Source organism: Lissotriton vulgaris, chromosome 3_2, assembly GCF_964263255.1.
Source record: "Lissotriton vulgaris chromosome 3_2, aLisVul1.2, whole genome shotgun sequence".
Classification (NCBI taxonomy): Eukaryota; Metazoa; Chordata; class Amphibia; order Caudata; family Salamandridae; genus Lissotriton; species Lissotriton vulgaris.
The window spans coordinates 99758573-99773770 of NC_141690.1; the positions used below are offsets into that span (position 1 = coordinate 99758573).

A 15198-nucleotide genomic window follows, 5' to 3' on the forward strand; every position below is an offset into this window, starting at 1 on the left:
TACTACACAAATACATGGTTCTCAGGCTATGCACCAACGGGGAGCAAGCAAGAAGAAACATTGTACGCCAGATTACATTTGAAGATCATGCCATGGTACTATTACACTGGATTTTCAGTCTCATGGTTTATTCAAGGATTATAGTTGATACATTGATTTTACAATGACAGCCTGGGACCTTTGGGATGTCCTTGGTTATGTACAATGCGGTGAGAAGTTTCTGGGAACGGATTCACTGTTTATTAGTGTAAAGATTGCGTTTCTTTATTTAGAACAATAACAAATGGCATTATTGTGTGTTTCGACATCATTTCAAGATGGACAGAGTGAACACGGTCTATGTTAGAGTAAACTCACTTTTTAATGTATTTAGAGTAAACAGAAGAAATAAACAGCTCTCCCAGCAGCGTCAGGATGGGTACTGCGGGCACTGGCTGGGTAGGCGTCGCTAGAGATTTTGCTTTGGTCCAAGTGGAAGCGGAGAAGGGAAGGGGCCGGGTAGGAGTGGAATGGGGTTACAGTTATTGTAATGAAGTAATTATTTATGGGGGGTTTTATACACTTAACCCATGTCACTCGTGCAGCAAGGTACGTTGGCCCAACAGATGGTGTGCACAGTCTTAAATAATGGGACAAAACATAAAAAATAATCCTATGAACCGTCGCATCGTAACTCAATTTTTTGCTTTTTAAGACGTAACTTCTTCAAGATTTGGGTTGGCAATTGTGTAATAGTGTCGTCGGGGGCACGAGGTGTCAAATATAAGATATATCTAATTTCAGAGAAAGTTATAAATCCTTGAGGTTACTTACTACCTGTTAAAATAAAGCACGTCTTTCCTTTGACACGGGCACCCAGCGCCAATCAAACTCCATAACTCCCGAAGAAAAATGTATTCGACAGCTTTCGCCAGAGACAGGATCGGTGGCAGAGGGCAACTGGGAAACGCGCTCAGAAAGAGAAGGCCGAATGAGGGTCTTATAATCAGGAATGTGACTCAACAATGCCTTCTTGAAAGCGCCGTGTAACAACGTGCCCCGCATACTGTAATGCGGTGGGTGCTCCCAGGAATTCGCAGCACGCAGCCCATCGGAGGCATATCTTCTGTCAGAGCGGACCAAAAAAACACACCACGAAGCCTCGCGCACGCTTCGCCCTGTCCGGGCTGCTTTGATGAAGGGTCTGGAGATCTGCAGCGCCGGAGCGAGGGGCGTCAGACGGCGGCTGCTGAGAGGAGAGCGAGCCTGTGCGCGAGACCTGCGCCGCCGCCTCCGCTCGCCCGCCACTGGGCGAGAAGCCTTCTAGCAGCTGCTGCTGCTGCCAGCCCGAGGAGGACAGGGCAGGAGCCGGACTGCAAACCACCTCGGAAAATCGAATAATGGCTTCAGTCAAGGTGCACCCGCCCGCGACCTGCAACGGCTCGAAAACCGAGCACCCGGACCCCGCCGAGGAATACGGCCAAGAAATACATACGAAAATGTGCAAAAAGATCGCCCAGCTCACCAAGGTAAGAAGAATGGGGCGGGGTCACCTCTGCGCATTTATAGATTGGACATGAGGAACGGCAGTGCAGGGTCGGGGCGAAGGTAAACGCTGCATGTGAGCTGTGCTGTGACTGCACCGTCCCCTCGGTGGCACAGGTCGCACCCCCGGATCCTGCACTGCACGAGTCGTACAGGACGCGCCTGTGAAAGAGAGCAGCAATATGCCTTTGCTGCTGCACCACACAGGCCCCTCACTCGTCACCCTGCCCACCAAATTCCCTCAGCACTGATGTCGACACAGGGGGGTAAATATAGGAACCTCTTCCTCCCCGAAAGCTCTTGCGATCGCCGCGCTGCCTATTGCAACCCGTCGCTTCATTCCTGTGTTCAATCAGGGTCCTGCATTACTGCGCCTCGTATATCAACAGGACACATAGAACTAGTTCGTTTCATTTGCAGTGCCTTTGCTGATGAACAAGGAGCATGTATAGATTGCCTGAGAAGAGTTAACTTTTCAGCGCTATGCATGCAGCGCAGGCTGCAGCAACTGGTCTGCGAAGCAAGTACTGCAAATATCCTTTCTCCATGTGCAGGACAAGGAGCGTAGCATTACAGTCCCCGTTCCTTTCATTGGCTGAATAAACATAACAAGGCCCGCCCCTTGTGTAGAATGCGAGTTGGCTTGCAATATCAGCAGCAGGTGCAGGCTGAGCTTGGAATACGTTGGGTGCAGCTGCAAACTGCTTGAGATGGAGCAAAAACAGAGCACTCACTCCCTGACCAGCGTAGCTAGCACAGTCTCCACTGATAATGCAGAGTAGCTGCATGCTTCACAATCAAAAATTGGATTCCGGCTACACTACTTACTTTAATCTTCATTATTCTATGTCTAAATCTCCCTCGTCACATCCTTTTATAAATCGAGGTGCTGAGGCCTCACCTACAAGACAGACAAGTCTCCATTTGTCCTTCTTTTTTGTTATAATTTTGGAGCTCCATAGGTGATCGCTCCCCATCTGGCTACCATAAAATGTCTTTCTCGTGAAGTGTCAACCTGAAAAATACTAAGCAAGATCACTGTGGTTATGTAATGTTTTTGGAGATTGGGAAGGTGGAAATGTAAGGCCATTACTATGAAGATTTTGAGTAAAGAAGATCACCAGTGAGTGATCTGACCATTTCCTCCCCATCCACTTTCCTTGACAAAATCATTACAAATTGAGATAGTGAATACCCAGGTAGTCAACAAGATTTGAAACACTGCGAGCACCAGTGTTCAGGACAAGGGCATCACAAATGTGGTAACCGCTGTGAGTTTATCCCAACAGCTGCTCATGTTGAAGTAAACAGCGAACACAAAAAGCATGCCAAACTGTGCTTTGGGAACTGTGCCCAGTAAGTCAGCTTATCTCGGTTGACCTCCTGTTTCAGGGACATGGCAGAGGCACACCTGTACGCAATGGACATAATGAATCAAATCCACTGCCTCCAAGATGCATCAGTCAGCTTTTTGCTTCACCTCGAGTTCTCATAGGTTACAAACAGGGAATTACTTTATAAAAAAAGGCACAAATGACTGGAAGCAGTACAGTGAACGTTTACTGTGTGAAGCAGCCAGCCTTTTCATGGAAAAGAGAGATCTGGATAAAAAACAAGGAGGAGACTGCCCTGTTCTGAATGGAACACAGAAGAAAATGGAACTTAATTGTAGTCCTTTACTAAGGACTACCTTGAATAAATGATTACATTTGATAACGCACACAAATCATCCCATCTAGTGTGTCTCGGCGCACCATCAGTGCAGAAAGGCGAAAACCAAATCTAATACAATGCCTTTTTTACTGCTTTTCAAAATTTATTATAGGCAGGTCATTTAAAAAAAAATGGTAATTCGTTTCAGAGGGTGGGGGCCAAATAGGAGAAGGACCTTCCACCGCATCTAGATCGTCAAATACGAGGGTATGACATTAAGTCCTTCTCACTGGAGCGCAGATTCATAGCAGGGTTTGAGCCTCTGACATAGATACTCAGGACCTTTGCCAAGCCGGGCCTTGTAGGTTAAATGAAGAAGAAGAATTGATGGACAGAATGCTGCCAATGTCAAACATTCACCCCAGTACAGAGATCTGGGCCTAAATCCATCCTTTTTTGCCCCTACACGCCTTTCTAGTTCAGACCCAGCTGTATGCAAATCAGCCATGATCACTGTTTCCCTTGGGAACAGTCCAGCCCGAACGGGCAGGCAGGTCCTCCCTAGATTGGTAACAAGCATCCTGGGACTTGTTCGGGGTGTCACCCCTCATCAGCCAGGCTAGCTTGATTCCAGCGTCATGGAGAGCACTGGACCCAAGTCTGGGCATACCCATCCCACTATGGGTGACAAATGCAAAAAGAACAATTGATGGAGAGAATGCTGCACAATCTCAAACATTCACCCCAGTACAGAGACCTGTGCCTAAATCCATTGTTTTTTTGCTCCCTGTGTCTTTCCAGTTCAGACCCAGCCACAAGCAAATCAGTCTTGACCCTGTTCCCCATGGAAACAGTCCACACTAAACTGCCAGGCCAGATCCTCGCTGGACTGGAAACAAGCATCCTGGGACCGGTTTCGGGGTGTCACCCCTCAAAAGTCAGACTAGCTTGATTCCAGTGGCATGGAGATCACGGGTCCCACGTCTGGGCATACCCATCCGACTCAGGGTGACAAATGCAAAAAGAATAATTGATGGATAGCATGCTGCACAATGTCAAACATTCACCCCAGTACAGAGATCTGGGCCTAAATCCATAGTTTTTTTGCCCCGTGCCTTTCCAGTTCAGCCCCAGCCATATGATTTGTTCTGCATTCAGTTCATCATTGTGTGTCTCTTGCTTTATAGGTTAAGCAGCACATTTTGAATTTCTTCCTCTTCTTCACTGGCAACCAGTGAAGAGATTTTAAAAGGGGAGCGTAAGCAAATCATCCGTGTTGCTGTGTTTTGCACGACATGCAGTTCGACAATAATGACTCATTGGCAGAAGCCAATAGCGCTTTGCACTAATCCAGCCAGCTTACAACAAAAGCCTGTATCAAGGTCTTCCTGGCAGATAAGGGAAGAAATGGTAATGCCTCATTAATTAAACATAGCGTGTGGAAGCAGGTGTCGGTGGTGGCTAGAATTTGGTCTTTCATTTTTGGTTCCCGATCTTTCTTGACACCTCGATTTTTTATTACCTTTCTTGGGATGGGGGCCTTGCCTGACTCAGGTGGCCACCACTCTGGAGACGACAGGATTTGGACTTTCCCCAACAGAATTATCTCTGTTTTCTCTGGGTTCAGCTGGAGGAAGTTGTCCGACATCTCCCTGACAATCGCCTTCACACAAGCCGAAAAGCGATACTTTGCTTTGTCAAGATCTTCATCTGAGGACAAGCATAATTGAGTGTCATTCTCATATGATATGATATCAAACCCATATGCTCCGATGACTTTGGCAATGGGTGTCACATAAATGTTAAATAGAGTTGGGTTCAAGCATGACCCTTGAGGGTCTCTGTTACGTTTGCGGGCGGAATGGGCAGGAGTCGCGTTTTCGTTACTAAGGGCTTTATTGAGGCAAACAGATAGTCAGTGCAAGTTTTTCTAGAATGCAGAGTTCTGCGTGGGGATCGGCTCCGGCTTCTCCTACAGGCTTTGGACTTGGGAGTCTCGACTCGTCTGTATCCCTCTGGGCTCCTCCTCGCTGGGGGCTTGTCCACGTCCGTGGTGGCTCACGATCCGGATGAAACCCAAAAATAAAGAAAAGGAGGTATCAGGGGGGTTTGTCTGGATAAGCAGTAGTGAAAAGGAAGGGGGTGTGAGGAGGTTCCAATGTGCAGCACTCAGGACTCTCGCTCTGTGAGGGAAGTGCTCAGGGATAGGGGTGCCTGGACGGAGGGGGATCCCAATCACACGTCCGCCCCACCCTTTCTCCCGACCCAACCCGCAACTCTCCTTCGTACCTGTGCTAGCCACACACCTCCCCCGGGTGTGTGGCTGGGCGACGCTTGGGGACGGTGGCCTTCTGGCTTCCACTCCGACGATGGTACGGTCTCTCCCTCCGGTCTTCCTTTCTCCGCCTCGATATCCTCTTCTCCCGACTCTCTCTCCGAACTCCAACCTCTCGACTCTCTCTCCACTCTCCAACCTCCAGTGTACAAGCACGCCTTCTCCTTCCGTACTTCCGCCTTTAGCTCCGCCGCGTCAGCCGCGTCATCAGGAGGACACGCCCACTCTTCCGATTGTTGCTTCAAGTTAAAGGGCCAGGCCTCCTCAAAGTCCTCGGACGCCCCGGTGATGTCGAGGTCAGCTGAAGGGAGAGTCTGTGTCGGGGAATAAACAGGGGGGGTTTGACAAAGGTTCTCTCGTCGGGGTCCAAAACCCGTACTTGGTGTAGGGGGGCACCACCCCGCTACAGTCTCTTTTACCGACCAGCCTGGTCTTGTCCTTCAAAGCACCCAGCGAGACACCCTACATTCTATCCTTCAAGAGGTTCTGGAACCAAGCCAGTGCAGAGCCGTCAATCCCGACTTCTTGAAATCTTTGTAGTAACTTAGTATCGGACACAGTAGCAAATGCTGTGCCTAAGTCTAAGAGCATGAGAATAGCAGGTGTACCAAAGTCCAGCGAGCACCTAATGATGTCAGTCACTGCCACCAAAGCTATTCTATGCTATGCTTTGCTCTAAAACCTGACTGAGAAGCATCCAACATTTCATTACTTCAAGATAATCAGTCAGTTGTTTTTAGGTTGAGCTGGTGTAGCAGCGCAGCTGCATCCAGCAAAGCATCTATTGTCATCCACCTCCTGGGAATTTGAGACAGGGGATGGGCACGCGCAGGGGATTCTCCCACGTGAGCGCGCACATTCACCCACACGCCGTGTCGGGGAATAAACAGGGGGGGTTTGACAAAGGTTCTCTCGTCGGGGTCCAAAACCCGTACTTGGTGTAGGGGGGCACCACCCCGCTACAGTCTCTTTTACCGATCAGCCTGGTCTTGTCCTTCAAAGCACCCAGCGAGACACCCTACATTCTATCCTTCAAGAGGTTCTGGAACCAAGCCAGTGCAGAGCCGTCAATCCCGACTTCTTGAAATCTTTGTAGTAACTTAGTATCGGACACAGTATCAAATGCTGTGCCTAAGTCTAAGAGCATGAGAATAGCAGGTGTACCAAAGTCCAGCTAGCACCTAATGATGTCAGTCACTGCTACGAAAGCTATTCTATGCTATGCTTTGCTCTAAAACCTGACTGAGAAGCATCCAACATTTCATTACTTCAAGATAATCAGTCAGTTGTTTTTAGGTTGAGCTGGTGTAGCAGCGCAGCTGCATCCAGCAAAGCATCTATTGTCATCCACCTCCTGGGAATTTGAGACAGGGGATGGGCACGCGCAGGGGATTCTCCCACGTGAGCGCGCACATTCACCCACACGCCGTGCACATCTCCTGTCCTACATTGCCAGGAAGTGGGTAACACATACACACAGACACACACGCGTGCGCGCACACACACGCACACACACACAACTGCATGCACACACAAGCAGGCACACACACGTGCGCAGACACACGCGCACACACACACACACACACACACACACAGACAGACATGCACAGACACACGCGCATCCCCCCCGCCCACCCCACTCACTGGGCTCTTTCCGCGTGTCCATCTCTCCCTCGGCAGCCAGCGGGTCAGTCTCGGCATAGGATCCCCTCCTGGGACCCGGGACTTCAGCCGCCGCACTCTGATTTGGCGCCGGGACTCGCTGCTCATATCGAAAGTTAGGAATGACGCGCATGCGCGGGCAGCCCCCGCCCTCTCAGTCACAGCCCCGACTTAGTCATCTGTTTGTGCAGGACATAAGGACTTTTGTTTGTAAGGGATCTCCAACTTCCCCTTTAAAAGTCAAAAAGTTAGTTTTCTTTCTTTTCACCAGTTCTACTGTCACGTGTCCTTTACAGCCACCGTTTGATCTTCTTTAACAAAAGAAGGCAGAGAGCGCGAGGCAGGCGGATCTGGCTAGTGACACCGAGATTTGCTTCGTAGATATGTGGTCATTTTAGTCAGTCGTCACTCTGGAAGTTCATCCCGTGATCTTAACAGCCCTTCAGTAGAGGCTCCAGCGCACATCAACCGTGCTTTCACACCGTCACCATAGGATATAAATACATATAATTATCTCAAAAGGAGCTCGTTTACATGGTGGAAAAGGCAGTGTTCAGTGCCCTAGGGTTTTGTTTAGTAGACATTCATCTTCTTTGTCATGGTCGGACTTATTTTGGGGGTTTCCAGAGTTCAGATTCTTCTAACATGATTTTCCGACCCGCCCTTCCCTGCTTGGCAGGATGAAGGGCTGGTAACAGGATCTGCGCCTCTGCCTTCCGCCCTCGCAGCAGCCACCGAGGGGCTCTGCCCAACCCCCTCAGACCGACCCTCATAGGGGCTCTGCAAACTGCTCCCTCACAGCACCCCTCATAGCAGCCTTGCAGGCTCTGCCCCCCCCTCCTTTCACAGCAGCCACCGGGAGAACCCTGCCTCCCCCTCCCTCACAGCGCCCCTCATAGGAGCTCTGCCTTCCGCCCTCACAGCAGCCACCGGGTGAGCTCTGCCCACCCCCCTCACACCCACTCTCATATGAGCTCTGCAAACTGCCCCCTCACAGCACCTCTCATAGCAGCTGTGCAGGCTCTCCCCGCCCCTGCAGCCCGCAGAGAGGCTCCGCCGGGTGACAGGGCTCGTCCTCCATCCCCCGGTGAGGACCCGCAGGGGGAGCAGCGCCTCATCAGCTCCAGACACCCAGAGGCTGAGCCAAGGCTGCAGGACGGAGAACTACAGGCACGTGCTGCAGCTCGGAGGGTTCAGGCGCCTGCTGCAGGGGCGGTGCAGAGGTCGAGATACCTGCTGCAATGGAGGAGGGGCGGGGCAAAACTACAGGGCAGAAAGGACTGGCGGAGTAGGCATCTACTGCTAGACGCCTGTTTCAGGACAGTAGGGCTGGGCAGAGGTATAGACCTGTGCTGCAGCGGGGGAGGGGCTGGGCAGAACTACAGGGCAGAAAGGACTGGGTGGGTAGGCACGTAACGCTAGGCAAGTGTTCTTGCTGCAATTGAAACCGAAACCATTTGGCATTTTAACTTTTGAAATAAATATATAAATTAGACCGAAACCATCAATGTACTTTTCTTGTGCTGAATTAAACTTCGTGTATTTAACAAGGTTAGAGAGCAAAGGGATTTTATCCACCTAGGTGGACGGAAGGGTACTCCCGATCCCCTGGTTAGGTAACTATATAACAAAAATAAGGAGTACCACCAAAGACAAGGCTAGACAACCAATATTGGTGGAATGAGACACTAATGTAAAAAAAGAAGAAGTCCTTCTTTGTTTTTAAGGAACCCCTCACTCACCGACCTGGTCGGTGACATGCTTCATCATCGGGGCCACCTTGACAGCGGAGTGCCGTCAAGGTGTGCTGCGACACCTGAGATACAGTGGAGCGGGTATGTGAGTAATGAATGTGAAAAAGAAAAAAAGTCAGTGAGTTGAAAATTGTCCTGGTATGACTTATCCAAAGATTATTTATTCTAAGACTACTGGACAATATTAAAAACAGTGTATGTTGATACAATAAAGGCTTAATTAGGACCTAGTGTATCTGTGGTATGTGTTAGGTCTACATGTTTCAAACCAAAATGGGAGTTACCGGTTTTTCTTCAGGACCAAAATGATATAAAAGGAGTTGGGTGGTCAGGGTACACTAACACCCTGCCATACCTGCAACCCTTTCAGGACCCAAAATAGCAAATAGCTAAGTGGGTAAAGATAATTGTAACCCAAGAGTGGTTACAATAAAAATTGCAAAAAACCTGTGAAGAAAGAGAGGATCATAAGTGTTAGAACTGGCTATTTCTGGTAGGCTAAGGCTGACGCCAAAGCCAGGCATAAACCAGCATTCTAGTCAGGGCAAGGAAGTCACACGCCAAGATAACCTCTGCTCACCCCCTTGGTAGCTTGGCACAAGCAGTAAGGCTAAACTCGGAGGCAATGTGTAAAGCATTTGCGCCAGCGCACAACAGCAACAACCTACTAGGCACACCACAGAAGAGACTCCACACAAGGTTATTATAAAAATAACTTTTGTATTGTAAAAACACATCAGATAAAATCACACATATACATTGTGCCAACTGGCACAGGCAATATTCACAGGGATTATGTACACAAGACAGGGCCACAAGGGCCACTGTCATATTCAGATATAGCACTTCTAGATAAAATGTAGAATATAAAATCACTTCTAGAATGAAATAGTAAATCATAAAATGGTAATCACAAAGATAACAACCAGTAACCACTGGTAACAGGAACCAGGACCTTACTAGGACCACCTGTACTAAGAAAGAAGAACCACCTAAGTATCACACAGCATTAGGGGTCTAAGAAAGAATACATTACTCCTGATGCAATAAACCTACATTCAGAGGAGTAGAAAAGACAACCACCTAAGTATCACTCAGCATTTAGGGGTCTAGGAAAAGGACACATTACCCATGATGCAATAACCTACATTCAGAGGAGTAAGAATAGAGCACATGATGCAATAAACTACATTCAGGGGTGCAGCGCAAGAAGACACATGATGACTAACCATTCAGAGGTGCAGCGCATGGAAAGGAAGACACATGATGCAGTAACACATTCAGAGGTGTTAAGAATAGGGCACATGATGCAATAAAATACATTCAGGGGTGCAGCGCAAGAAGACACATGATGACTAAACATTCAGAGGTGCAGCGCATGAAAAGAAAGACACATAATGCATCAAACATTCAGAGGTGTCAAGAGTAAAGCAATAGCGCAAAAATCACATGAGGCCTAAGAACCTTCAGAGGTGCAGGAATACCACATGATGCAAAAGATCACATTCAGAGGTGCAATAACCATACCATTGCGCAGACTCCCATAAGCCACCACCTGTGGCAGTCCCTAGGCCAAGGGCCTTGTTGGGGCTCAGACGCCCTGAGTCTCAGTGTCAGGGTTGCGCTGCCATGCAGCGCCAGTCTTAAAGTTCAAAAAGCCTAAACGTGGCAGGTGCCCACTAAGTGCTGGGCACCTGGAGAACAAAAGAACTGCGCCAGGGCCCTCACTGGCCCTTAGGAGCAAACTGCGCCCAGGCTGGAGCCACACAGGCTCTAAAACACATACACTGTGCACGTTGGAGCCACACAGGCTGTTAAAAACACATATGGCCCCTCTGAGCCACACAGGCTCTCTCAGCGTTGGGGCGACCCACTGCCATCCGGGGCCGCCCTGACTCTCCAGTCACTTCATAAAATGCCCCCAGCGCCTCTCAGGGCACGAAATACAAATCTGCCCCCTTAGAGCCTCCATGGCTCTGAACACACGTTAGGGGCAAGGAGCCTCTCGGGGCTCTACACGCGTTGGGGCGACCCGCTGCCAACCGGGGCCGCCCTTGAAGCCCTCGTGGCTTCATATGCACCAGGAGTGTGACGTTGGGGCGGCCCACTGCCATCTGGGGCCGCCCTTGAAGCCTTCGGGGCTTCAATGCATCGAGCGCGAGCTCGCGCTTCGGGAGGGGCAGACACCGACGACGTGTCCCGGCGCCCCTCCCCTCTTCTCTGCCTCGCCCTGCCCCAGCCCAGACTCACCGGCGGGCTCCTCCGGGCGGCGGCTCTTCCTCGCTCGCGGTGGGGGCAGGCACCGTCAATGTGCCTCGCGCCCCCGCCGCGTGTCTCCGCCTCTCTCCTCCAATGCCGCCGGGCTCCCTCAGCTCACGGGAGCCCGGCCGACCTGCGGCCATACAGCGCCATCTTCACTCCTCTCCCCGGCCATCTTCAAAACACGCCCGGGAGCCAGCCAATGACAGCGCGGCTCCCGGGACCAGCCCCTGGGAGATGCCGAGCCGTCAGCCAATCAGGGCGCGGCCTCGGCGATGACGCGGCGGCGCTGGGCCAATCCCAGCGCGGCGTTACTGGAGGGGCTCGTCTCGCTGGGCCAATAGGAGCGCGGCGGCTTCGATCTTCGCTACCGCAGCTCCTGGTCCTCGTCCTGGCCCCGGGCAGCGGCAATCACGGCGTGGGCAGCCAAAGTCGGACAAAATTAACAATAAGCGAGGTGGGCACTCGCCAGGGCGGCCAAAGCGCTCCTCAGCGCTATAATCCAAATAAAATTCTCTACAGCGCCAGAAAACAGGCAGAGCGCTCCCAGGCGCTCCGGGGGAAGCACAGCGCTTCCTGCAGGCAAATGCAGCTCCTCCATGCTGCAACAAGGTCCCAGAGATTCCAAGGGGCAAGCAAAGTCCCCCCCTCAGCCCAGCAAGGCAGAGGGGTCCCCCAGGAGTCCAGGAAAGTCCATCAGAGGTCCAGGAGCTGGGCAGGACCCAGGGATTCCCCTGAGCCCCAGCAGCAGCATGCCCCTGGCAGATTCAAGTCAGAAACAAGAACATTTTGGAAGGGGATACAACCCCTTTTTATACAGTGCAAAACCTTTGAAGTTCTTTGAAGTCCTTTGAAGCAGGCAGTGTGAGAACCAGCTGGACTGGTTTAGAGGGAAGTCCCCTTCAGTATCAGGGACAGAGGTGTCAGTCGCCCAGCGGGAGGTGGAGCCAGCTTTGTAGTTACACAGGAACAGCCCTTCACTATCAGGTGCCATCTCCTCCCACTTCCCTGGCAGCAGATGCTGCCTTTCATCCATGGGCTGACTTCAGACAACCTCCTGGGCTCTCCAGCCCCTGTCATCCTCAAACCAGACAGTCAATCCACAAGCAGGCCCATGCACTCTGGGCCAGGCTCACCAGCCAATCACACGCTAGCACCAACTTACACAAATATGCCAACTTCCAAAAGTAGGACTTCTAGACTAGACACAGCCATGTCGCATACATCATTTTGCGGCATTCATTCTCACGAGTTCTCTCATACCAAACTCGCCCCTGCACTCCCCACGCATCAGGAACTACCATGGGCATACATATTCCCCATTCATTCCTATGAGAGGGCAGGTCACTCACCATTCATCCACAGAGAGCTCAAGCACTTTACACTGTACCACAGTGAAAAAGTGCGCAGAGGCCTAAAATCACAAATACCAGGTTCCATAAATAGGCTAGGAAAACGCAAAAAGTCTAGGGGTGAACCTGCCTAATGGGCCGGGTCCAACAATAAGTCATAAAGGCTGTTTACATGCCTGCAACGTAGTGAAGTGACGTAGTCCGCTCTATCTGTGAGTCATTCCACATTCAATTAATGCGAATTATCCATAGTGCGGTGTATCAGCATTGTTTCTGAGTGGAAACTATTTGTTCCTAGAAGGGCACACCTATCAATATGGGTGTGCAGGTGAATATATATTTCTATTTTTTAATAGCCAGTCTTACACAAGCCAGATTTGTGCGTGCTTAAGTCATGACTCTATATTATTAGTGCCAGGGATTACCGACGTGATAATATACCAACTTGATCCAAAATTACATACAACACAAGACAAACGACACACTAAACACACATTGCCAGAATATTAAAAAACGCTCACTCCTCAATGGGGAAATGCTTGCTGCACGGGGATTGAGGGGAGAGGCCACAAAGCTCAAAACGTATTCTGTGGAGTTAAAGAGAAACGGGGACAAATAAGGTCGTGAACCGGTATGCTATACCGCATGTTCTCCTTCTCTTGGGAAGGGGCGGGGCAAAACTACAGGGCAGAAAGGACTGGCGGAGTAGGCATCTACTGCTAGACGCCTGTTTCAGGACAGTAGGGCTGGGCAGAGGTATAGACCTGTGCTGCAGCGGGGGAGGGGCTGGGCAGAACTACAGGGCAGAAAGGACTGGGTGGGTAGGCACGTAACGCTAGGCAAGTGTTCTTGCTGCAGGGTGCAGGGGTTGGCAGAAGTATATGCACCTGCTTCAGGACAGTCGGGCTGGGCAGAGGTAAAGGGCACCGGCTTCAGGACAGTAGGGTCGGGCACAGGTATAAGCAAACACCTGCTTATGGGCAGGAGGGGCTGGGAACAGATGCCAGATTCATGACAGGAAGGCTGGGCAGAGGCGGCGTCAGGACAGGAGGGGCTTAGTACAGATACAGGCTCCTGCTTCAGGACAGGATCGGCTGGGCAGAGGTATAGGCACCTGCTGCAATGGGGGAGGGGCTGGGTGCAGGTACAGGCCAGGAGTTGTGTTAGGACAGGGTGGGCTGGTCAATGGTATATAGGGTGAAATCTCCATTATGGAAGGGGAGTTCAGTGACTCCCATCTTCCGCGCTGCTCTTGCTGGCTGTCTTCTTAACTGCACTGTTTTTCCTTGTTTCTTATCTTTCTCGCCTGCCTTATTTTTTGTTTGCATTGGCAGCGCGTTCTGTGGTACAACCATGGAGTTAGTTTGCTCCCACTTCACTTATCGCCCACATAATCAAGACCACACAAATTCTTCATAGCATGAAAGGCCACTTTATTCAAGACTTATGAATTCCCATCAGATACCGTTTATTATACAATTGAAACCAAAACCATTTGTCATTTTAACTTTTGAAATATATATATAAATCTGACCGAAACCATCAATGTACTTTTCTTGTGCTGAAATAAACTTCCCCAACATTTTTCTTTACATTCTTCCCCTCAATTGTTCTCTATAAACTCCCCCTACCCCCCCTCCACTAATGACAGGACAAGCCCGCTCTAGACTTTTCCTCCCCCGAATTTTTGCCTCCCAAAAATATCTGCCAGGGAATATCATGTCCTGAAGTGGCGAATATCTAAAAAACTCTTATAGCCTTTTTATTTTTATTTTTTATTTTATTTTTTATTTTAAGGGTGGGTGGATGAGATCTCGCTAAAGCAAACGCCCTGCCGTCGTCTCCTCACTCGTGCCTCTACCTGACCTACCTACGCACCTAACAATCTCTAACGCGCGCTACTCTGCCTGACGCTCCTTCCCCTGACTAGCGCGTGGACTGTTCCATGTGCGTGAAATTCCCCAGGGGGAGATGGCTCGCGCCGCTCCCCATGAGGGCCCATCGCCCACATAATCGAGACCACACAAATTCTTCATAGCATAAAACGCCACTTTATTCAAGACTTATGAATTCCCATCAGATACCGTTTATTATATAATACAATTTGGCAATTGAAACCGAAACCATTTGGCATTTTAACTTTTGAAATAAATATATAAATTAGACCGAAACCATCAATGTACTTTTCTTGTGCTGAATTAAACTTCGTGTATTTAACAAGGTTAGAGAGCAAAGGGATTTTATCCACCTAGGTGGACGGAAGGGTACCCCCGATCTCCTGGTTAGGTAACTATATAACAAAAATAAGGAGTACCACCAAAGACAAGGCTAGACCACCAATATTGGTGGAATGAGACACTAATGTAAAAAAAGAAGAAGTCCTTCTTTGTTTTTAAGGAACCCCTCACTCACCGACCTGGTCGGTGACATGCTTCATCATCGGGGCCACCTTGACAGCCGAGTGCCGTCAAGGTGTGCTGCGACACCTGAGATACAGTGGAGCGGGTATGTGAGTAATGAATGTGAAAAAGAAAAAAAGTCAGTGAGTTAAAAATTGTCCTGGTATGACTTATCCAAAGATTATTTATTCTAAGACTACTGGACAATATTAAAAACAGTGTATGTTGATACAATAAAGGCTTAATTAGGACCTAGTGTA

The 15198-nt window shown here is 49.8% G+C and overlaps 1 protein-coding gene across 2 annotated transcripts in view; it reads left to right on the forward strand.

Moving 5' to 3' along the window:
• The first annotated feature begins 1009 nt into the window (after positions 1-1009).
• FAM184B (family with sequence similarity 184 member B) overlaps positions 1010-15198 on the forward strand; it is an 856462-nt gene continuing 842273 nt past the window's right edge. Inside the window, exon 1 of one of the 2 annotated variants that reach the window (XM_086964049.1) lies at positions 1010-1508. In XM_086964049.1, coding sequence (XP_086820175.1) covers positions 1380-1508 — 129 coding nt within the window. In that variant the 5' untranslated portion in view covers positions 1010-1379. The remainder of the gene's footprint in view (positions 1509-15198) is intronic. The other variant, XM_086964050.1, reaches the window with a different exon arrangement.